A 24,083-nucleotide genomic window follows, 5' to 3' on the forward strand; every position below is an offset into this window, starting at 1 on the left:
ATTTTGATCAATCAGCACGTCGAGGATGTCATTGTATAGTACTATGCTCTCCTGGGGAATTTTGGCCCGGAAACAGTGTGACTCAAGATGCGATGGCAAGGCCAATTTGAAAAGGCATCCGCTGTGCGCACGGCCTCCATCCAAGTGCGGCTATTGATTTCCTTGCCTACAGAGAGAAGGTGGATATCTCTTATGATGCCAATTTCAGGATCCAATGAGAGTATGGTACATATGGTGGCATACCTTGACGCTGCAGGTTGGTTATTGTATTGCCTTCGGATGGTGTATTTGGTTGCAATTCCTTGTGATCACCATGGTTCAGGGTGTCGTGTGCCTTCCTTACCGAGTTGTCCACAATGAGAGTTCTCAAGACGTCTTTACATTGCCTCTTTTGGGTATGCGGACAACAAAAGCGTGTGGGTTGGTTTTACTTGTTATCTTACATTACATTTACTGTAGCTTGAACACGTTGGATGATGGTACCTCTGGCAGCAACAAGACATTGATATCAAAGCAAGACCGCTGTACGTTGGCTCAATGGTATGCATGGTGTTGTATATACAATGCTGGGTCACTTAATTAACCAACCTTACCAAAAAACAGCAGCAGCACATACTGGATCGGATGAATACAAGGTTATTTACAACCATCAATGGAATGGTATTGGGAATACCTCAAGGTACAGTGCATCATTCTGGGATTGGTTGGATTCAAGCGAACTTACCAAATGCCATACAGTGGCAGAGCCTCTTTCGGCGATACTATTATTATCAAGGCTGCACGTCAAGGATGTCATTGTATAGTACTGTGCTCTCCTGGGGAATTTTGGCCCGGAAACAGTGTGACTCAAGATGCGATGGCAAGGCCAATTTGAAAAGGCATCCGCTGTGCACACGGCCTCCATCCAAGTACGGCTATTGATTTCCTTGCCTACAGAGAGAAGGTGGATATCTCTTATGACGCCAATTTCAGGATCCAATGAGAGTATAGTACATATGGTGGCATACCTTGGCGCTGCAGGTTGATTATTGTATTGCCTTTGGATGGTGTATTTGGTTGCAATTCCTTGTGACCACCATGGTTCAGGGCGTCGTGTGCCTTCCTTACCGAGTTGTCCACAATGAGAGTTCTCAAGACGTCTTTACATTGCTTCTTTTGGGTATGCTGACAACAAAAGCGTGTGGATTGGGTTTGCTTCTTATCTCACATTGCGTTTATGGTAGGTGAACATGTTGGATGATGGTACCTCTGGCAGCAACAGGATACGGATCTCAAAGCAAGAATGCTGCATGGTTGGCTCAATGGTATGTATGGTATTAGATCTACAAAGCAAAACCTGTTAATTAACGAGACTTACAGTGAAACAGCAGCAAGACTATATGAATGACATGAAGATACGGTTTTATTTGAGGCAATGATGCCATTGATGAATACCTCAAGGTACAGTGCATCATTGTGGGATTGGTTGGATTCAAGTGAACTTACCAAACACCATACAGTGGCAGACCCTCTTCCGGCAATACTATTATCATCAAGGCTGCACGTCAAGGACGTCATTGTACTACACTTTCCTGTGGAGCTCTACATGTTGTGCCCGGGGACAGTGCGACTCATGTTGCGGCCTCAGGGATTTAAAAATGCATCCTCTGTTCGCACGGCTCCATCGTTTTACGGTTATTGATCTCCTTGTCTTTAGGGAGAAGATGGGTATCTCTATTGATGCACTTCATCGCGTCGATCCACAGGAGAGTACTGATACTATGATGTTTCTTTGGCTGAGCGCTTTTATTATTACTTTACATCCTGATGGCCTATTTGGTTCCAAGTCTGCGGGTGGTGATTGCGTGATTCAGGTATGTATGACTCTCATGCTTTTTGGGGACCTTTGCTGAAACGCCTACCATTATTTAGAGGGACCATTGCAGAGAGCTGCTTGTCTTTTGGTGCTTTGACGTTTACAAGATCACAGCTATGAATTGCTAAGTATTGTTGGATGAGTTGGGACAATTGTTTATGGTGCATATTTATAGGTGAATCATGTCAGCCATAGGGAAGCGTTTATGTCTTTTGGGGGTGTCAACCTTTATTGCGTCTCGGGTGGTTGGTTACCAAGCAACGGGCGATTTCTCTGAAGAGTGTCCGCCAATGCAAGTCTCTTGTGAGTGGATTGTATCAGCAACAAACAACAGCATGCATATCTTCGGTGCCATATCAACCCTCATCCCATCATCCATCTGGTGCTTCCCATTACCTGCAATTTGGTGAACCTCCTGAAACAAAGGTCCCTTATCGATCGATCATGTCAGCAACAAGGAGCAGGTTTATACCTTTGGCGTCAGCAAGCTTTCGATCATCTCGTGGTTCTGATTATCGGCAATTCCTTTGATGGATCTCTACAACTATACGCGTCTTATGGATGGATAATGTCATCAACAAGCAATGAGAGTCCGCGTTGACATCTTTGGTGTTACCAAGGTCATTTATGCATCTCCTCAAGGCATTCATCGTCAAGCTGCATTCGATTTCCAATGAAAAACGATTGCCATTCACATCGCTCTTTAGCCATATGTACGTCACTCCGCAGCTAGGATCTGGTTTGGGCTTTTCGATGCACAATGCTTTCTCGATTTGCATGTGGTCTTGGGCAGCAAGGATTGTCTCGTTGTCTCTCTTTGTAAGGGCTCTTCGGAATCATGTGAGTATGCTCTCTTTGGTGGTATCAATATTACTCAACCTTCTCACTGCATATGCCCATAAAGTATCGTTCCATCGCTTTCAAGCCGAGTGCCACTGTAGCGGGCCTTATCAACAAGCGGACGATTGCAAAGAATCGGCTTGATTTGGATATCAGCAGGATTTCGTGCATATGGCTATCATTGGTAAATAGAGGATGATCCGTTTTTTAGCTCCAATCCCAACCAACATCCTCTTTTATTATAGTGCGCGGACTATTCAGCAATCTACTTGTCTTCTGGTGCATTGGGATTTTTATGGATGCAGCTGTCATTGGATGTCAACATGTTTTCGTTCGTATGGCTATCATTGGTAAATAGTGGATGATCCGTGTTTTGGCTCCGATCCCAATCAACCTCCTCTTCTATTATAGTATGCGGGCTATTCAGCAAGCTACTTATCTTCTGGAGCATTGGGATTTCTATGGGTGCAGCTGTCATTGGATGTCAACGTGTTTTCGTGCATATGGATATCATTGGTAATTGCTGATCCATTCGTTCTACAACGCCTGCCAACCTCCGCTTTTATCTTAGCATGTGGGCTATTCATCAAGCTACTTGTCGTTTGGTCCTTTGGGATTTTCATACATGAAGCTGGCATTGGTAAATAATAATACATTCTTTCTTTCAATGCCTACTAACACCCTCTTTCATGTGGGTTATTCAGCGAGCTACTTGTCTTGTTCCCTTTGGATTCTTGATGGATGCAGCTATCATTGGATGTCGACAAGGTTTTATTCATGTGGCTTTCATTGGTAAATAGTGGATGACCCGTTTTTTGGCTCCAACCCAACCAACCCCCTCTTTTATTATAGTATGTGTGCTATTCAGCAAACTACATGTAATTTGGCCCTTTGGAATATTCATGGATGCAGGTATCATTGCTAAGTATCGTTCTATGTATTCGGGAAAGTGTTTACCGTACATCGTTTATAGGCGAATCATGCCAGGGTCAAAGAGCAACGTCTATAGCATCCTTCAGTGTCAGCTTGCCTTATTACATCGTTCGATGGTTTTCGTTACTGTACCACCTATTGGACACTTCCTTTTATTTGCATCTGCAGCGGCAAGGCAACAAGTTCTATACCTTTTGGTGTCGCCAAGTTTTATCTCGTTTTATTGTGGTCCTAGTTGTTGACAACCCTTTCAATGGATATCCTGCTACGCATGCCTGTTATCGGTGGATCATATCAGCCACAAGCAAGAAGCAGCAATGAGCAACAGAGCCCACATCTTTAGTGTCAACAACATTTATTTGATCCTCTGGTGTTCTCGTTATTGGCCAATTGATTTCAAGAGCCCTCTTCACCGCACGTATCTTATGGATGTATCACATCAGCAACAAACAACAATGTTACGTGCCCTTTTGGTGCTGCCAAGGTGTATCCATCTCTCATGGCATTCATCATCAAGTATCCCTTGGAGAAACGGCTATCAGGATTGGTCACTGTGTCGACATCTCTACAGCAAGGAAATGTGTTCTGATTACTGGGTGGCATCAAACATCGTGGATTCTCATAGGACACCGGCTAAGTATTGTTACCATTACTTCAGAGATAAATTAGTGATATGCATTTTTATAGGCCCATCATTCCATCAAGCTATATTTTCGCATGCTCTTTGGCGCCATGAGAATCCATTTGGTCTCCTTACAGTTGTCAGTGGCGAATCCTATTGCATTGAAAGTCGAAGATCAACATTTGAATTTGGGTGGGTTTCTCAGAAGCAAGCAAGCGATCTGTATCTTATAGTTGTGGTTGTCAAGGATACCGTTTCCATGGTTTTGGGAATCAGCTACCTGCAAGTCGTCTCTTTATCGGTGGATCTTCATAGCAATGTTTTTATCGGTGCCATGGCGGATCTCCTTCCTCAAGTACTTGTATGGATACCTTGGACGTTCACAAGTACGAGGGCGATCTACCCATAAGTCAAGCCTCCATTGCAATACAACATGTACGTTCAATCGCTGCATTACTTTATTATTCAAGTTGGACGTTGAGATACTAAAGTTACATATAGGTTGCTGTTCTCTGGTTGTACAAGATCCAAAGGGGTATCGTGTGTATACAAGGAACACGTCTTTACATTGCTGCTTTGGGTATGTTGACACGAAAGCGAATGCTGTTTTTGTTATCTCACATTGAGTTTATGGTAGTTTAAACATGTTGGATGATGGTGGTACCTGTGGTTATAACAAGAGATTGATTTCAAAGCAAAGAACGCAGGACATTGCTTAATTGGTACGCATAGCATGGATCTACAAAGCAAGACATGGTGATTAACGTGTCCTACAATGAAACAGCAGCAGCACAATATGGATGGGATGGAGGAGCGATCATTTGAAGAAAGGATGCTATTGAGGAATACCCAAGGTAAAAGTGTTCATGCTTGAATTTGTCACATTCAAGTGAACTTATGAAAGAAACAGAATGGCAGGATCTCTTCCGACTGTATCATTGTATCACGGCGGCAAGTCAAGGATGTCATTGTACGCAAGAAGCGGCCATGCTGTGTTAGCGGGAATCGGCGCCATCTCAATCTAAGCATGACATCCTCTGTTCGTGCGGCGGACTACCAAGTATAGGCTCCATCATCGCCAGGTTTTTTTTGGTCTCCTTGTTATTGCCGAGTCCTATTGCTTTGAAAGACGACTATCAACCTGCGTCTTTGGGTGGATTTCTCTGCAACGAGCAAGCGATCTTTTTGAGCATCAAATTATTGGATCACCCTATGATTGGAGCTGTCAAGTATCGTTTCTATGCTCAGGAGAATAGCTACCTACAATTCGGTTTTATATGGGTGGATCATCATCAGGGTCTATTATCAGTGCCATAGCGGTTCTCTTCAACTCCCAGTTGGATGGCTTCATTTGTAAAGTGACTGACGGGCGCCTTGGATGTTTGTCTTGGAGCCGATGTTCTCACGTGTGCCATTTCTCAAGACCTGGTTTATTCGTGATGCATGATGTGTCTATGACGCCAACCCAAGAAGGTCGTTTGATAGCAGCAGCTAGTGATATGGTGAATGCCTGTTTCCTATGGGTAAAGCAAGATGGTGCCTTGCCTTTGGCTGCTGTGAAGCACCTTTGGAAGCTATGATTTACATGCGACAGTGTGGCCAGCCTTATGCTCTTACTTGACACCCCTTCCACCAAGCTACTTCAATGATGATCGAGCTTTGTGTATGGCATGGCTAATGTACAATTGGTATAAATATGTGGATATGAATGCCAAAGGGTCCTTGTTTGACTGTGCCGAATGAAAGACAATCCGTTTTGGATGGGGGAGAATATGGACCAGCATGAATAAGCATTACTGCCGGGGATTCAAGTGAATTTCTTTTGGGTGCGCTAGCCAATCCCAGATTTGGGCGTTGGATTGCCCAGACCATCTTTTCCTTCTTTTTACTACCCTCGTGGCAATACTCGTATAATGTCGTCTCGGTCAACACCCCGAGATGGGTCTGATTCATCCCGCATGCCGACTCCTTCAACCTCATTACCCCATGTCAACAGTCATGGGCCTGACACACCACTACCAATCTCGCCACACGACATGAGTGAAGACGACGACGATTTTCTTTACCACGATTCGGACCCCATGTTACAACGACAACCTTATACCCAACAACTTCTCAAAGGCAATACACACATCAAAGGACCGAATACCATATGCAAAATCATCTTTTTGACGATATGCTTGGCGGGGTAAGGCTATACAAGTCCGAATCATGCAAAACGCTCATCGAGAATATGCTTTTGCACGTGCAGATTACAATTTACATGTAGGTTTCTTTGTTTCTTTTACAATGAGGATGATGAATGAAGCTAAGTAGAATTTGATTCAAAGGGACGGTAGAAATGGCGTATGGTAAGACAAAGAATGAGGAAGAAGCAATGAATTGGCTCGTGTAACAATGGCATCTTTGTAGGAACTCCTTATTTGTTGTCACTTGGATTGACCAAGTCGGTCATGTCGCTTGTATGGATTGCAGGACCATTATCAGGTACTTTTATGGGTGTACTTTGGAGTATGATATGATCTTAACCGAGAAATATCATATAGGCTTGTTGATGCAACCTATCGTGGGTGTTTTATCAGATCGATGCACATCACGCTTTGGTCGACGGCGTCCATTCCTTGTCCTTGGAAGCATTGTGGTCATTTTTAGTCTATTGGTGATTGGATGGACTAGAGAAATCACTTCTCTTTTCACTGCAAGTCAGGATGGTGAAACGGTAAGGACTTGAAGAATCATGTATATCAATACATATACGCTAATCCCATCGATTCCAGTTTAAGATTGTATCCATTGCCATCGCTATCACATCAATCTATGTGCTTGACTTTAGTATCAACTGTGGTAAGTGTCATTGGATACGAGTCGTCAATTGTATAGCTAATGTCATGGCACAGTACAAGCATCTTGTCGAGCTCTCCTTGTCGATGCTCTTCCTCCTTCACAACAAGAAGATGGTACAGCGTGGGCTGGAAAAATGGTTGGTCTGGGGAACGTGGCTGGTTATTTCATGTAAGTTCAATGACGGGCTAATGGGTCACACTTCATATGAAAATTGACATGCAATAACAACCCTCAGGGGCTATGCGGATTTGGTGAAAGCATTTCCTTTCTTTGGAGATACCCAATTGAAGGTTCTTTGTGTTATTGCGGCGATTGTTCTTGCATTGGCGGATGCTATCACATGCTATACCGTGTCAGAGAAAATCTTGACAAAGGAACCAGAGTAAGTTATTATAGATGTTAGTGGTCTTTCTTTATACATTGCTGATTTCGAATAATAGGAAGAAAAAGTCATGGGGATCATCTTTCAAAGCGATCACTGCTATCACCACCAATATCTGGAACTTACCTACACCAATACGACGCATTTGCAACGTTCAATTTTTCGCATGGTTTGGATGGTTCCCATTTCTATTTTATTCAACAACATGGGTCGCCGAGATATACGACGAAGCGGCATTGGATGGTAGTGGTGGCGATGATGGTACATCGGATGCTGTCGGTCAAGCAACACGCGCCGGATCATTTGCATTCCTGGTTTATTCGCTTGTATCGCTTGGTGCATCCTTTGTTTTACCTTTGATTGTCACCCCTTCTTACGATGAGGATCAGAAGAAAACGGCTCCTAGTTTCCAACTTTGTATTCGAGGAAAGACGTACACTATTACACCATCCAAATACCTCAAGATCAAATTTCTCAACCTTCAGCGAGCTTGGACTGCCAGTCATTTCATCTTTCTTATTGCCATGTTCTCGACCTTTTTTGTCAACAATGTGGCTGGTGCATCGATCGTTATTGGTGTTTGCGGAATAAGTTGGTCCATGACGATGTGGGCTCCATTTTCTCTCTTGGGCGAATATATTTCGGAGATGGAAGATGCCAAGCAACACCAACAACATATGGGTGATGGCAATGACGACGACGAGAATCATTTGGCAATGCATCCTATGGCTATGTCATCGAAGCTTAGTCTAGCTGCTGGAGGTGCAGGATTGGGAACTGAAGGCGGAATATATCAATTGGTAGAACAAGAATTGGATTCGGAGCCCGAAGAAACCGATGCAGGAATCGAAATGCAACAATCGACATCTAAGAGACAATCAAGGCATTCGTTACCATCCATGGACAGAGAACAACCCTCTTCATCCAATGACATCCAATCCAATCAGGTCGACGATGAAGATGAGCATGCTATCATGTTGACATCACGTATGGATCAGGAACACAACAACAACAACTTGGATTCAAATGCAACGCATTCATCATCCACGCCATCAGCTGGTGTATTACTCGGCATTCATAACATGTACATTGTCATGCCTCAATTCCTGGTCACTTTTCTCAGCAGCATCATATTTCACTTTTTGGAGAATGGATCATCCAAAAGCGAAGAAGCCTCTCCTAGCACCATTGCCATTGTACTTCGGTTTGGTGCCGTCATGGCAGGCGTAGCTGGCTACCTCAGTACACGAATTGGTCGATCAAACTAGATGTATACCACGTCCCCCACCTTGAATTCTGTATGTGTAATATATTGTATGATGGCGTCCTATAAAAGTTATAGTGGATGGTGAAGCAACCAAAAAGCGCTTATAACTTGTTGCATATGATGATGGTAATGGATAGGGTAAATAGCAAATCAACTTTTTATCTTTTGAGATAATAACGGCAAGTAGGGACTATAGTAATTACAATGACGAGGATAGAGCATGGGATGAGAGCAAAATGATGACATGAGAATGATGAAAAAGTGGGGGGGATATATAAGCAAGTAAATCTAATCGAAAAGCACAGATGTTTGTGATGCACTAAGAGCAGGCAACACCACAGCTGACTTTTTGTCTAGCAATTGATCGTGGATGACATTCATGGCCGTGATCGCTGAACTTTCGTCGATGACACAAGAAATGTTGATTTCTGAAGCACCTTGAGAGATCATTTCAATGTTGACGCCAGCTGATGCAAGCGTAGTAAACATCATGCCGGCAATACCAACCATGTTCTTCATTTGCTTGCCCACTAATGACAAAATAGCCATGCTCTTGAGTACGTCAACCTATCAACGAAAGATTATGAGTATGGCTTGATCCCATTATCATGATCGATAAGTATCGAATGCTTACCCGTCCAACGGTGCGTAAATCTTCAATGACACGTTGTAAATCCTTCTCTGCACTATCAACACCCAATGCCATTGATACGTGTACTTCGGATGTAGAAATGAGATCGACTACAACACCATATCGATCAAGGGTGGAAAAGATCTTTGCGAAAAAGCCATGGCTGACACTCTTGCGATTTGAATGGACGTTGAGTACAATGACATTATCCTTGATGGTGACTGCTGTAGGGTACTTGCGTGACAAGTCAAGGTGGTATCCATTTTCAGCGAGTACTTTGGGTGAATGAGGAGGGGTAGAAGTGCCATCCTTTGATACAACATCGGTGGGGAATACAACAGTGCCTTGGCCGCGGGGATTTTGGACATTCTTGATACGAATAGGGATATGTGCACGAATGACTTGTTCCATGGTGAAAGGATGAATGACTTCGGAGCCATAATAGGTCAACTCGGAAGCTTCTTCTGGAGTGATGATGGATAACAATCGTGCACCCTTCACCTTGCGTGGGTCAGCTGTGAAAATACCATCCACCTCTTTCCAAATTTGGAGTTCCTCAGCGCCCAGACCAACCGCCGTAAGAGCTGCACAAAGATCGGTGTAACCACGACCCACCGTATTCAATAAACTACCAGGAACAATACCAAAGAAGCCTATTATTATAATACAATTAGTATAAATACGCTATCGTACAATTTCTATTACTTACCAGTGACGACTGGGACTTTGTTACCACATTCATTGACCTTTTCAGCCATGCGTTGAGATAAGTAGTCATAGAAACGTTGATCAAGCACCTCAAATTCACGATCGATGATGTTTTCAAATGATACAAAAGCTGCATCCACGTCCTAATTATCCCATGTTAGTACATGTGATTCCCATGTAAAATTCCCTTTTTCCTTCTTACCCGATCTTGTAACACAGCAGCTACAATTCTGCACGATAACTTTTCACCAACCCCGATGATGATATCTCGGGAGCGAGGAGAAATCTCATTGATAATCTGTGCCGCCTCCAAGAATGATTTGAGTTTGGCGCAATCATGCTCGATGTCTTTTTTCAATTGCTCCTTGATTTCAATGTTTTGGACCAATTCTTCCGCCACCTTCAAATGATCTTCCAACAAGTCGTTCAAAATGCTGATGTATTCGGATGATCCAGGTCGTAAAGCATCATCAGCTGCACGAATGAGTCGATTGGTGGTGCCTGTTTGCTTGCTTTGGCCGCTACGTGCTGAACAAACGACGACAAGTCGATTGACCTTGACGTATTCCCTATGAAAGTATCTCTGTGTCAACAAAAGACCTGGAATTCAACAACGCGATCGTGCATACTTGATGACTTGATTGGCAATGTTGTCTAAGAATTTGCCAATGCTGGTACCGCCAAACTTTTGAACGACCCAAGGCAAGTCTGGTGTATTATGGAACGACGGCGTGGTAGCAAGTGGCATAGAGAGGGGATGGTTGATGAAAAGAAAGAGAGAGAAAGAGAGAGAGAGAGAAACAAAACACAGGCGGGAAAAGAAAAACTGCAAGCCTGGTTCAACTGTCTTTATCATTTAAGAACACATCGAATTCGATCAAAGAAAATCGCTGGGTGGTGTGAGTCAGGGATTGTCATTTGCCCAATGGGGAAAACGGATCCTTGTGTCATTTTCAGATCCGATACGACGATACGAAGCAACCCCCCGATTGGATGATTCTATCAGTGTACATGTAATAATACTACTCTACTACAAAGATAATAGTGATGATGATGATGATGGTGATGGCGTTGATCATCTTAAAGAGAGAGAATCCAAATATGCATCACATGGCCAGATTTGAAATTCACATCCTTTTGTAATGAAGGGGTCTATTCATGCAATTGTTGTTGTCTTGGGTGGTTGATAACATGCACCAACCAGGATACATCCAAATAGGGTTATCAGCGCACAGATGGCGAAATGATAGTCAATAGGCACCGTATCAGCCTAATTCAATAAATGCTTATTAGCGTCTACTACTACTTGCAGCCCTATTCATCATCAAACTTACATGCCACATTGCAAGGCCAACTCCAATATTCATAGGGATCCTTAACATTGTCATCACCACGGCACGTGTCTCTTCGGGGATCACATCAGCCTTCAGTGATGAAAGCGACGGATGAAATAACCCCGTCGTGAATTCAAATATGTGATACGCCACGAGAAGTATCGGAAGCTATTAATCCCATTCCGGATAAAATAAGATTTCTTTCTCCACACAAGGGTATACTCTATAAAACCTTACCGAGGTAGCGTGATCATATGCCATCACTGCGAATGATATACTTGCACATCCAAGTGCGGGTATCAATAGGCGCTCCTTGTGATTAGCAAACATCGGCCTTCTTTCAAGCTTTTGGAAAGTCAAGGATCCCACCATAATGGCAAACATCATTGTCGAAAAGAGATACCCCAAAGGCAGATCATGATGCTGGTGACCTTGTTCTACATTTAACCTTGTGTAAACATCTTTACCTTAAAGCATACGATGAGCCTACGATAACTCTCTTACCAAGAAGAAAAGCGTGTACATTCTCGATAGCTGGTGTGTACAAAAGTACAAAGATGTACATGGCACATTCAAAAACGGTCTGCGCTGCACCGAGTATCAGGATGTTGGAATCTGTCAAATAGGCAAAATCATCAACTATCACATGATGAACCCATTTGCAGCATACATGAGACTTACCATTCCACAATACGTGCAACCCCTCTACCAGGGTATCCATGACTTGAATACTACTACCACCCTTGCTTCTGCCGAAATTTTCTTGCCACGTTGCCATCACCATGGAACCAGCTATTGCCAAAAGCATGATTGCCAATGCAAAAGGTGCCCAAAGACCCCATGTATCTACAACAGCATTGGCGACCATGCCTGCGAGAATAGCCACGATACCATTTAAGAAGGCACCTGTGGCAAATGTTCGTGCCACCCATTCGGAAGGGAGAAGTTGTGTGTGATGCTCTGCAACATACCAAGCTTCCAAAACACTATGTTGCATTGATGATGCCATGCCAGACAAGATGTGTGACAAGACCAAATAGGGAAAGGTGGGTTGGACAAGCCGCAAACTTAAAGCGAGGATCGCTGTGGCGCAAAAGACAACGCATACCCTCCGCCGGCCGCTATAGAAAATGCTCTCTTTGTAAGATCAGCAATAGTCAATACGATGTATCCATACCATGTATCAGCTGTACTACTGACAAGTGTGCCGGCAATGGCCCCGCTCATGAAGCCTGTTAGAAACAGCGAAGCAATTTGTACAAGATCTAGACCATATGATGATTGGTATAGCTTATAGAGGTAGGGTCCTTGAAGCCAATCAGCCCCTATTTTATATGAGATTTAGTATTACATGCATTAATGGCGTTGCTAGGAAATTGTTTGTTACCCATGACAACAAGGTAGACTGATAGATACTTGGATCGTAGTATCCTAAAGCGTTGCTCTTCATCATCGTGTTTGAGTGATACTACCGATTCCAATAGCCCTGGGTTCATGGTACGCTATGTGTGTATATGTAAATGAGACAAAGCGACAAAAGGAAGAAGAGAAAAGAGTGAGGGGAAAAGCAACGGAATCTTGACACAGTTCCAAATGAAATGAGTTCCCTCCTAAAAGGAGCGTGTATGCGCGTGCATTCAAAAGCGAAGGCACTAAATCTTAATGTGCCACGTGCGTCATTATTTTTTCTCTTGAAGGTAGATCACTATGCAGCAATGCCGCAATGTTATCATTTTATTGTTGATATCAATGATGGGAAAAAAAAGAATGGATGACTTGACATGCTGGTATGAAAATCAGGTCCTGTGAATGCGTGCGGGATTAGGCTTTGGTGAATGTTTAGGTGAGCCAATGAAATCCGCTGGCACCGTGGCTTTTCTTGCTCCTCTTCCTTGTCAACAAAGCATACATCACCATGGCCACTCCTGGAGCTGCCCAACCAGCACGATTGGCCCAACTCGCTCAATTGTCTTGCAAAATCTTCCAGAATGTATATAACCCAACAGCTGCACGAACCGGCAACAAGGTGCTTCGACAGCGATTAGTCGGTCCCACAATGACAGCATACAATCCTCAAAAGCTTGTTCACTTCCGCGACATTAAGGCGTTGTACCCATCCCTCAACCTTGTTGATATGGAAGAGAAGGCTCGTTTGGATGAGATTGCCAGAAGAAAGCGAAGAGGAAAAGGTGCACCCAAGAAGGGTAAGTTGTTGACACAAAAAATAGGCTTCATTCATTCATTCATTCATTCATTCATTGTGTGCATTATTATAGGTCAGGGCAAGCGTGCTTCGGTCAAGAGAAAGTAGAAGATTGTACAGTTATTACCATACAAATACAACATGTCATGTATATCACGAATCGAATGAGTGGAATGATGGATGTTCTTAAGAGAAATATCGATTACAATTGAAACCGATCACCGATCAACACCGCGTATACAACAGTGATCGAATGAGTGGAAAGTTGGATATGGATATGGATTGCATATGGGTGTGCACGGATTTCAAATCACATGGTTGTCGTTGTCGTATCACTCGGAGGGATGTAATGATGTCAATGATATCACCAATAAAAGGTTGATAGCAAACAATATGGGCAACAACCAAATTTGTGTGTTTAAAGGATATGTGCTCTTGTCATGCATAAGGAAACTATTAAAAATTGGATTTTATTGAGACAAGGGTGATGGGGTCTCCCAGGCATCTGGCTTTTGGATGGGTGGTCAACACGCACACAAGATCGACTGTACTACAACAAATATTGGGACAATCAATAGAAGTGATATATGACTTTGATGCACAATGATATGTTATCAAATGATGTTATGGATCGAGCCCTTTATATACTTGTACAGCATGATAAGTTTTAGCGTGAGAGATTACACTTGTATATCTATACAATGCAGGGGCTACAACTTTTTGGTATTGCCAAGTGATCGACTTACTGACTTCGAACGTTGTGTGTAACGTGCCATCTCCACCAGAAACCGTTGGCCTTGTAACCAACATTTGTTTCCGAGAAATTGTGTACATCTCGAGTTATCTCTTTTCTCCTCACCTTCCACTCTTTCCTTATCCACTCACACTTCCTCCTCCTTATCCCACAATCAAATCCGCTCTTCCTTTATCCCCATTGTCTTCCGTTTCTCATTCAACTTGACATCGCCTATCAACATGCAAGACCCTTGCTCATCATTGGCCCGGCATGATGACCCTCCCGCCATTCAAGATGCCTATGAGACACCGTCATTGCCTGACAGCAACCTTATTAAGGAGCAGCAGCAACCAACGAGTGTAACGGAACCCGATGATTCCCCTGCCAACCTGTCAATCACAGCAGCAACAGCACCAGTATCAGCATCAGCAGCAGCTGAGCCCATTTGCACTACCACCAGTGAAGTAATTTCAACTAGCTCTGGAGCGACAGCAGATGATAACTCATGCGAGAGAGAGGTTGTAACACCAGATGAGAATCGAGTAACACCATCACTTGTCCTTAATACATCAGCACCACTCACTCAAGAAACATTGGAGCAACAACAACATCAAATCATGCAACATGATGAAGAACAACAACACTCTTCTTCTTCTATTCGGGCTTGGGCGGCTAATCTACCGCAAGTCCCTGACAATGTACAACCCATCGCCACTGGACCCTCTCATATTTTTGAACTTCAGCCTTCCGCCGAGAATGATACAAATGAACCTCGCATCCAAGAAACAAAGGACATCTTTACTGAAACTCAAAAGGTGGCCTATGTGGGTCTATGTGCTCTTACAAGCCTTGAAGTCGTCCATGATCACAAAGGAAAGGAATTCACATACGCTCGAATGAGTGCTGACAATTGGCAACGCAAGCTCATGAGGACTATTTATATGCATATGGGCATTTCATCCGAAGGTATTTCCGTTGCCATGGATACACACTTCTATGGTATACTAAGATTCATCTTTAGAGATTACAATGATTGAATCCCTATCGAAGCATAATATTTTACCAAGTGATCTTGTGCATCAATTCACAGCTCAAGGCGAGACAACCACAATCAACATGGATGGATTTCAAGAAGTTAAGCAGCAACAGCATCATCATCATCAACAACAACAACAACAACAACCTCGACATTCCTCTTCCTCTTCTTCAACTTCCAAGTTGAGTTCAACCGAGTCATCAGCATTGACGGTGGATGGCAAAGGAGGATCATTGGATGCAAGGTTATCGGAACACCATGGACGTAGCAGTAGCAGCAGCAATAGCAGCAGCACCACTTATCATAGTAATGAGCAGCCAAATACCAGCGAGGATAAGAAAAATGGACAATTTGTGATTGATTTACGATGGACGGTGATGACGGACTTGTTGCTGTTATTCCTTGGATCCGAGACTTTTGATGCCCGGTCGCGTGTCTTTATTGCTCGTGTTGCGTCGTACCTGGAACTCGACTGGATCCAAGTGATTGGATTTGAGAAACGCATCACCGACCATTTAATTACCAACGCAAGCCTCGCATGGGAAACAGAAACAGCGACCACCATTGCCACCACTATGACAACCACCACTGATATGGATATCTCCGTACGCAATGATTCAGAAAAAGCGAGTCGCAACAAGCAACGCCGTAAACGTCGTTATGTCATGATCGGATTAGCGACCATTGGTGGCGGTTTAATTCTTGGTCTCAGTGCTGGATTGATGGCACCCATTATTGCAGGCGGCCTTGGCACCATTTTATCAACAGTTGGTGTCACGGGTGCTGGTGGTTTCTTAGGTGGTACCACAGGCATTGCTCTTATCACTGGTGCTGCCACAGGCATCGGAAGTGGTAATTATAACAACCATTCTCTTTATTCCTTGTCATACGTGCTAATTTCATTATTGAAAAAGGTATGGGTGCTAAAGGCATGAAACGGCGAATGAAGACAATCAACACCTTTGAATTTTCACCTGTGAGCCTTGATGAGCGGGTTAATTGTATCATTAGTATTTCCGGGTAAAGTACCTTCATCATCAACATGACTGCCTTTTTTGATATCATACATGCTAATCTTTGCTACTACTACCACTACTATAATTAGATGGCTACCAAAGAAAGCACACAGGGATCTTGCAGCGTTACCTTTCAGTGTACTCGATCCAATGATGGGCGACCACTATACTTTGTATTGGGAACCAGAAATGTTGGAAGCTCTCGGCAGCGCATTCAAGATTTTCGCAACCGAAGTGGTGACCTTTTCTATCCAGCAGGCTTTGGCGCATACGATCATGGGTGCCTTACTTGCAGGTCTTGCATGGCCGTTAGCATTGACCAAACTCGGCTACCTTGTTGATAATCCATGGAATAATGGTCTGGATCGTGCTCGCTTAGCAGGTTTAATCTTGGCTGACTCCATTATGAATCGAAACCTTGGCGCACGTCCTGTGACATTGGTCGGCTATTCTCTCGGCGCACGTGTCATCTTCTATTGTTTGCTGGAATTAGCTCGGGTTAATGCATATGGATTGGTGGAGAATGTTGCATTATTTGGCACCCCTGTCAATGCATCCAAAGCCCAATGGAAGGAGTGTACATCAGTGGTAGCAGGTCGCTTTGTCAATGGCTATGCAACCAACGATTGGCTTTTGGGTTTCCTGTTTCGAGCATCCACTGCAGGCTTGGGTAACGTTGCTGGTTTACGTCCTTTACGTGATATCGAAGGTGATCATGTACACAATATCGATTGTTCGGATCTTATCAAGGGTCACTTGAGCTATCGAAAAGCCATGCCAATGCTTTTGAAACGAGCCGGCTTTGTTGTTACATCGGAGGAGCTTCCAGGAGGCGATACCAAAGAGGAAGAAGAGGAAGAAGAATTCGAATTAGATTTATCAGGTGCAAAGGTAAAGAAGGCATTGATAAAATTTTGGGATGAGTGTCTTATGGATTTACATTTCTAGGATCTCGAGAATTTTCGACCTGCTACCATGACACGAGGTTCATCTGTATCCTCCTTAAAGTCTGGAAAGGCTTCCATTCAATACCCACCGCCAAAAACCAAATGCAATCCTCATCAACCCGAGAACACCAACAATGATGCTATGTCAGATGTTGTGTCCACTACAGCAGCAGCAGCAGCAGCACCTACAGCCGCTACCACTACCACTACAGCCGTACCATCATTATCAGAATCAGCTCAAGTTGATGCACCACAATCATCATCACCATCACAACCTGCAAGGATATCAACATCATCACCCGAGCCAATGAATGAACCCAATCAAAATGAACCCAACAACCGCCACGTGATACCAAATGATGATGAAATCATTGCCGAGATCATTGCCAAGGCTACCGCTGTATCCAAGGCTTCTGGTCAATATAGCTCGTTGTCATCTGGACGAGCATCGATTGCAAAGACACGATCTTCAGATTCATCACCACTCCCAATTATGACCCATTCTCTTTCCGAGTCTTCAAGTAAACCTCCCTCTATTCGATCTATAGACAATCATCGAAGCAGCACAAGCAATCCTAGAAATTCCATGTCATCATCCATATTTAGCAAACTCGTGACCGGAAGCAGCAGCAACAACAAGAAGAAATCAAGTAGTGATGATGAAAAGGCGCGACAAGAGCTCGCTGAAGCTGGTATCGAAGTCAAGGAGATCAAGAGCACTTTGGGTAGAATGGTTGTCCCTGATGATGTGGTAAATCCAATGCCTAAGATTACACTTGAGAAACCACAATACGCACGTGTCAATCGATGATAAAAGACAAGAGATATAAAAAAGCTTTTGTGTTTTCACCCGATAGTTTACTTTGTTATACGCAAATAATTCTGAAAGAGACATGTGAAAAAGGAAAGAAAGGGACAAGTAGGGAAAAAACGTATCAAGTGGAAAGAGGGTAGGATAAGGCGGGTATACAGCATAGTGTGATGGTGGATGATGATAATCTTTCTTGTGTGTGTGTGTGTGGTTCTCTCTCTCTGCGTGTCTCAAAAAATGATTCTTGATGATCCTCTTTCACATATACTCTCTCTTTTGTGGTTCTTTTTTGTGTTCCATTGGATTCCTTTTGTTCATTCCTTCTCTTCCTTGGTTAATCTGGCACGTTTGCTTGGTGGAGTAGAGCCCTTGTCTCCAAGTTGTCGTTTCAAATGATCAATTTCTTGACGTGCTTGTTCCAACTCGGACTTTAAGCCATCCACCTGGCGATTAAGTTCATTCATGGCCTGATCCGTCAAGAGCTTTTCAAGAGTCCATTTCTCCAATGTGGTGGATTCAGCTTCCTTGAGTTGCTGGATATAGAGAGCTGCTCGATGCAAGATTTGACCCTTATTCTTTTCACAACCAGGTACCATGCGTGCTATTTCATTGATGCCTTCATTGATAGTCTCTCGGCGTCGTCGTTCCACTTGCTTATGATTCTCTCGCCGAATACGATGCCACTCGGCAGAACCCACCGCTGGCTTATCAGCTGCTGCACCATTTGTATCATTCGTTGCTTGTTGACTAGTCGTTGCTTCCTCAGATGTAGTGGCAGGTGTCGTGCTGCTACGGTTGTTGTTATTGCTGTTTTCTTTGCTACTTGAAGCAGGCGAAGGTACTTGTTGGCTCTCCTCCTCAAGATCCTCTTGAATCTCATCAACTTCCTCCTTGTTGTTGTCATCCTGTGGTTGCAATGCACATTGAGATGGCGAAGAAGCCTTGGTTCGTCGTGTTGCCTGCTTGCTACAGTCTCGAATTAGCCATACAGCTCCCCATTTATCCATCCCAAACACGAAACCCAACAACTTACGAAGCAGCATCGCCATTAAAAGTAGAGGTTGCGTCGTTCTTTTTAGTCGTCATTGCTGGTTGTGGAGAAGCAGGTGCTGCAGCGGTGGTCGATTCCTTTTGGGGTTCTTGTTTCTTGGAGACGTGTTCCTGCAAATAAAGTTCCCAATGTTGAGTATCAACTCGAGAGTCATACGCACAAGTAGTAAACAAGGTTTACCTTTGATTGTTTGGATTTTGGGCTATTCATAACAACTGATGTTCATCAAACAAGTGAAAGAGTTTCGAGGATTATCCAGGGGGGAAAGGGGTGGGTTGGTGGAAAAGAATGGGTTACTGCTGGATATATTCAATCACACCCACACGTACAAGATTATTACCTCGTGACTTTGTGACTGGAAGATTTTGTAAGAGAAAGAGAGAAAAGGGGAGATGACACTGGATGAATGGCTGATATTGCTAATGATTTCAACGTTCCTATTCGTCCATAACTTGTCTCCGCACACACACAAGTTGGGCGCTCTCACGTTGGTCGATCACATGATTATCTTGATCCCGGTCCCTTCCAACTTTTTAGATCCCCTGTACTATAAGTCTCTTATCCAACAACACCCACCTTGACCATCATAGATACCATCACTGAGTGTCCCTTGATAGTTGATGAAAGATTGGGGAGATGCAAAAGTGACAACAGAGATTATCTACTACAACGACCGCTGCTTGGCTATTGCAAAGGGTAGGATGACGATGCACGTGGAAAGGCACGTGCATGGAAAAAGAACGCATACCACATACGGGTACTCACGCAATTTTCTTACCCACACGAAATAATGCATAATTTAATTATGTTCACACCCATCACTGGTTTGTGTCAACCAAACCTACCACCCCCAACAATATAGGGTGATTCATCTTTATGTTGCTACGAGGCGAAGAAAGTGATATATATATACTTGGATGCTTTATCAAATTTATTACACGTGATGACTGTAAGCATTAGAAGAGGGAGGATAAGGGGTAGTAGTTTCATTGAATACATCCTTGTTTTCGTGCATAACAGAGGAGAGTGCATGTTGACTACCATTATCTACAGCAGAGTACATGTCTTTTTGTTTTCGTCGTGAACGGAGCTCAGCGCGCTTACGAGCCAAGCGGTACGAGTCGACACCGCAAAGTAGGACATTGTGGAAAAATTCGGGAAGATACGAAAGATATCCATCCACCAATGCAGTCCACCCACTCATCCTTGGTGCATCTTCTTCTTCATGTTTGACCAAAGCATCTTGAGGACCAAAGAAACGTAGCATCAAAAAGCTGGCAACGCACATGACGGCACAAATGATGATCACGTATAGGCCATTCTTGACAGCTGCTGAAGGCCATGCAAGTCCATCACTTGAGTTGGTGCCATCTGTGCCCTTGATAACACCCACAGTCTCCAAAATGGTGAGCAAGATTTCACCCACGTAAAAGATAAACATGATAGGACCCTTGACACACCAAAACATGCCGTGAGCGCGAATGCCGCCTTGTTGCCATTGATCGTGGAAAACAGCCAAGTACACAAAGAGTGCACTAAGGATGATGGATAAACTGGTAAAGTTGATGATGGTAAGGTAAACATACGCGCCTCGAAAGCTGTACGATTCGCCACAGTAGTAACCTTTCACTTCAGTAATGATGGATACCAATGCATCAATAATGGCCCTGTATAATTCAATTGTTAGATAACATGATTACAAAAGTGGGTATATGGATCTATCTTTTTACCAGACGGGATATTGCAGAACGAGGATATCGGTGATGATACGATAATGCATGCCGAATTTTGATTTTCTATATAAGATGTCAGCTCCTCTTGAATATCATTAAGCATCAACAACGATTCTACTTACAATTTTACAGTGAACATGCCGAATACTTTGGTGGTGATAGGGATTTTGGCTGAGCCGACTTCTTCTCGGTAGGGAGCGAGGTATGCTTGAAGACATGTGTACAAATTGTATACAGCAAAACTTTCAAAGAGGGTGGCGAAGAACATGATGGTGGTGGAGTAATCGTATCGGAGATAGGAAAACCAAGCCCTATGCGTAACAATGTTGAGTATGTGTGTGTCTCATTCAATACATGTACAACAATAATGGTGTCAAACTTACAACGTGGCGTACACTGGAGGATAAAGTAACACCCGTAGTTTGTGGCGTTGTATCTCTGGGTCACTGTGTATATCCGAAAAGAGGAGGTTAGCTGTTTGGTCATATGTGTATGTGTGTAGGTGTGTAGATACTTGCTAGTAATTTCGTAGATGCCTTCCTATATTCACCAACACCGCGATCCAAGTAATTACCAGCAAGAGTAAACAAAGCATCCATCCCCAGATATGCCAGTTTTGACTATACGTTAATGTCGAGTGTCAATCGCCATGTTTGCAAGTTGCCCATTAGCGCATTGTACCTGGGATGCACGATAAGATCATGGAAGTGGAAGCCTGGGTTACTGTAATAATAGATATGTACTTGTTCAGGATAAATTGACCAAAAGAAGTTATGATAGAAAGACGAGAAGAATGAAATGGGACTTACAAACCAGAATCTTCGCGAAGACCACCTGTTGTTGGGCAAGAGTTTTCCTCGCTATCCATTTGTGTGAAGAGATATTAAATGCGAATACGTGGTGGGGATAATATGTTTCAGGGGAAGGGAAAAAGACAAAGGAAATGGATATACGGCAACAACTGATTCACAACATAAAAGCATTCATCGTTGCACAGGGTGCACTGTGTCTTGGCAACGACAAGAGCCGCTCCGAACAATGTAGCCACAGACCCTCTCCTCCTCCGCCAGATGCTCCTATTTTACTACTGCACAAAGCGGTAACACCACATCAGCCTCATCATATAGAATAAAGTGGTTTACTTACAAGTGGCTTTGAGATATGAATTCAGGTGATGATGGGTGCGTGATGCCATGGCAACGAATACGCCGCATGAACGTAACTATGCATACAGTGTGAAACTAATAAACTTTTCGTGATCCACATCCAACGCCCGCTCCACAAACACACAAGATATGCATGATGAGGAGGAGGATATTATAAAAAGAAGAATCAGGGCGTAGGTTTCAGTTATAAAAAGAGTAGAAACAATGTTGACTTGAAGGATTTGCCCTGGTTGGGTGGTTACCACCGGCACAACCTCCGTGCCGACGCATCCGATCTTCCATCAAAGAAAAGAAAAAACCTTGCGCTCTTCGAATGCAGGCACCGACCCACCACTTTCTCTCTCTCTTTATTCACAATGTCAAGTGTCAAATTGTTCCATCATCCCACTCCCGTGTCCATTTCACTCAAACAAGCTGGCAATGCTTCCATTCCACTCACTGACTACATTGCGCAAAAGTGTCCTTCTCTTGTTGGTCCAAAAGCTTATTACTCCCCAACGCCTTATCTTTTCAATGGTCATCTTCAAACTGGGTATGCTGCCTATTACAATGGAGCTGGTACAAAGAACGATGTATGCTACGAAAGGTAGGGTCTTTTCTTGATCAATTGAAGGTTTTTGTGATATTGACAGCCTATTCGGATCAATCATTTTGACAGAGAGATGCTATCCATGCCCGACGGAGGTCAAGTGTCAATTGATTGGGCACCAACCCTTGCTGAAAAGCCTTTGGATAATACACCTACCTTGGTCCTTCTTCATGGGTTAACGGGTGGAAGTCATGAGTCATACATCCGAGGATTACTTGAAGTGGTAAACAAGAAGCAATCATTGTATGACATGGCATTGTGATTGATAATACTAATTGCTAGATCACCCGACCACCATTCAACTACCGCGGCGTCGTCTTTAATGCGCGTGGATGTGCCAACACAGAACTCACTACACCACAACTCTTTAATGGTGCATACACCGATGACTTACGACATGTCTTGAAACATATCCAAAACGTGCTTCCTGAAGGGACCCCTCTGATGGGAATTGGCTACTCTTTGGGTTCCAATATTTTGGTCAAGGTATGTATGAGAGGGAATGCTATAATCACTGGCAGAAGCTGATTGAGGAATTAGTATCTTGGTGAAGAAGGCGATAAAACCCCATTCAAAGCAGCAGTATCGGTTGCCAATCCATTTGATTTCTTAAAGTGAGTTGGGATATTGACGCTTGACGTATCTGCTGGTTGACTCATGGAAAATGCACGTGATTCCCTTATAGCTCATCTTTGGCTTTGGATCGTCATTATTTGACACGCACCATTTATTCCGGTACAATGGCTGGTAATTTGAAGCGGGCCTTTAGCAGGTAAAAGGGAAAGCAAACGGGAGCGAATTGGATGATGTGCTAATCTAAGCATGTAGACATGTCGATATGTTGTCAAAACATCCCAATTTGGATGTAGAGGAAATCATGCGTTCAAGGACCATTCGTGAATTTGATGATGCTTGCACCCGTCGCGTGTTCAATTATACCACTGTCAACAACTATTACCGCGATGCCAGCTCATCACGCTTTATTGAACATGTACGCATCCCCTTGCTCTGCTTCAATGCCCTTGACGATCCTATTGCCGTGGCAGAAGGCATTCCGTATGATGAGATCAAAATCAACCCCAATGTCATCCTTGCCACTACCGAGTACGGTGGTCATATTGGCTGGTTTGAGCACGTGTGGCAGCCGACTCGCTGGATTGTCAAGCCTCTCGCTGAATTCATTGTCGCCATGTTTGAAGCCCATGACATTCGTCCTCCGAATCAAGAAGGTCGCCCAACGAAACTCGATCCTGAAGCAATAGATCGTAGCGTTGATGCTATACAAGCCCAAGAATAGAATCATTATACAATAGAACATACCAATACACATACACTCATATCATATCATGCATATTGTCTCCTTTTTTTATGTTTATTTT

At 43.6% G+C, this 24,083-nt stretch overlaps 8 protein-coding genes across 8 annotated transcripts; 4 read left to right on the forward strand and 4 right to left on the reverse strand.

Annotated features, from left to right (window-relative positions):
* Positions 1-6,163: 6,163 nt before the first annotated feature.
* O0I10_011073 (uncharacterized protein) lies at positions 6,164-8,744 on the forward strand (the record flags this gene model as incomplete). The annotated part of the gene is made up of 9 exons (XM_058491044.1): positions 6,164-6,438; positions 6,502-6,515; positions 6,581-6,601; positions 6,663-6,737; positions 6,797-6,969; positions 7,028-7,094; positions 7,148-7,262; positions 7,330-7,476; positions 7,535-8,744. The coding sequence occupies 9 exons, from the start codon at positions 6,164-6,166 to the stop codon at positions 8,742-8,744; spliced, it is 2,097 nt and encodes a 698-aa protein (XP_058338139.1).
* A 287-nt stretch (positions 8,745-9,031) lies between these two features.
* O0I10_011074 (uncharacterized protein) lies at positions 9,032-10,830 on the reverse strand (the record flags this gene model as incomplete). Its single annotated transcript, XM_058491045.1, has 5 exons — positions 9,032-9,310; positions 9,378-10,027; positions 10,084-10,225; positions 10,285-10,651; positions 10,712-10,830. The coding sequence occupies 5 exons, from the start codon at positions 10,828-10,830 to the stop codon at positions 9,032-9,034; spliced, it is 1,557 nt and encodes a 518-aa protein (XP_058338140.1).
* A 408-nt stretch (positions 10,831-11,238) lies between these two features.
* O0I10_011075 (uncharacterized protein) lies at positions 11,239-12,912 on the reverse strand (the record flags this gene model as incomplete). Its single annotated transcript, XM_058491046.1, has 7 exons — positions 11,239-11,352; positions 11,417-11,584; positions 11,654-11,853; positions 11,921-12,031; positions 12,098-12,537; positions 12,594-12,741; positions 12,804-12,912. The coding sequence occupies 7 exons, from the start codon at positions 12,910-12,912 to the stop codon at positions 11,239-11,241; spliced, it is 1,290 nt and encodes a 429-aa protein (XP_058338141.1).
* A 419-nt stretch (positions 12,913-13,331) lies between these two features.
* Positions 13,332-13,727, forward strand: O0I10_011076 (uncharacterized protein; the record flags this gene model as incomplete). Its single annotated transcript, XM_058491047.1, has 2 exons — positions 13,332-13,620; positions 13,693-13,727. 2 exons carry the CDS (start codon positions 13,332-13,334, stop codon positions 13,725-13,727), a joined length of 324 nt encoding a protein of 107 aa, XP_058338142.1.
* An 867-nt stretch (positions 13,728-14,594) lies between these two features.
* Positions 14,595-18,165, forward strand: O0I10_011077 (uncharacterized protein; the record flags this gene model as incomplete). The annotated part of the gene is made up of 5 exons (XM_058491048.1): positions 14,595-15,321; positions 15,377-16,243; positions 16,306-16,411; positions 16,497-17,298; positions 17,356-18,165. 5 exons carry the CDS (start codon positions 14,595-14,597, stop codon positions 18,163-18,165), a joined length of 3,312 nt encoding a protein of 1,103 aa, XP_058338143.1.
* Positions 18,166-18,479: 314 nt separating this feature from the next.
* On the reverse strand, positions 18,480-19,426 carry O0I10_011078 (uncharacterized protein; the record flags this gene model as incomplete). Its single annotated transcript, XM_058491049.1, has 3 exons — positions 18,480-19,131; positions 19,199-19,326; positions 19,397-19,426. The coding sequence occupies 3 exons, from the start codon at positions 19,424-19,426 to the stop codon at positions 18,480-18,482; spliced, it is 810 nt and encodes a 269-aa protein (XP_058338144.1).
* Positions 19,427-20,150: 724 nt separating this feature from the next.
* On the reverse strand, positions 20,151-21,817 carry O0I10_011079 (uncharacterized protein; the record flags this gene model as incomplete). Its single annotated transcript, XM_058491050.1, has 7 exons — positions 20,151-20,883; positions 20,947-21,012; positions 21,072-21,260; positions 21,333-21,395; positions 21,468-21,569; positions 21,631-21,672; positions 21,759-21,817. The coding sequence occupies 7 exons, from the start codon at positions 21,815-21,817 to the stop codon at positions 20,151-20,153; spliced, it is 1,254 nt and encodes a 417-aa protein (XP_058338145.1).
* Positions 21,818-22,471: 654 nt separating this feature from the next.
* O0I10_011080 (uncharacterized protein) lies at positions 22,472-24,001 on the forward strand (the record flags this gene model as incomplete). Its single annotated transcript, XM_058491051.1, has 6 exons — positions 22,472-22,701; positions 22,774-22,927; positions 22,987-23,190; positions 23,245-23,318; positions 23,390-23,476; positions 23,533-24,001. The coding sequence occupies 6 exons, from the start codon at positions 22,472-22,474 to the stop codon at positions 23,999-24,001; spliced, it is 1,218 nt and encodes a 405-aa protein (XP_058338146.1).
* Positions 24,002-24,083: the final 82 nt, after the last annotated feature.

The sequence above is a fragment of the Lichtheimia ornata genome (genome assembly GCF_029851405.1).
Source record: "Lichtheimia ornata isolate CBS 291.66 chromosome Unknown scaffold00082, whole genome shotgun sequence".
NCBI classification, from domain to species: Eukaryota; Fungi; Mucoromycota; class Mucoromycetes; order Mucorales; family Lichtheimiaceae; genus Lichtheimia; species Lichtheimia ornata.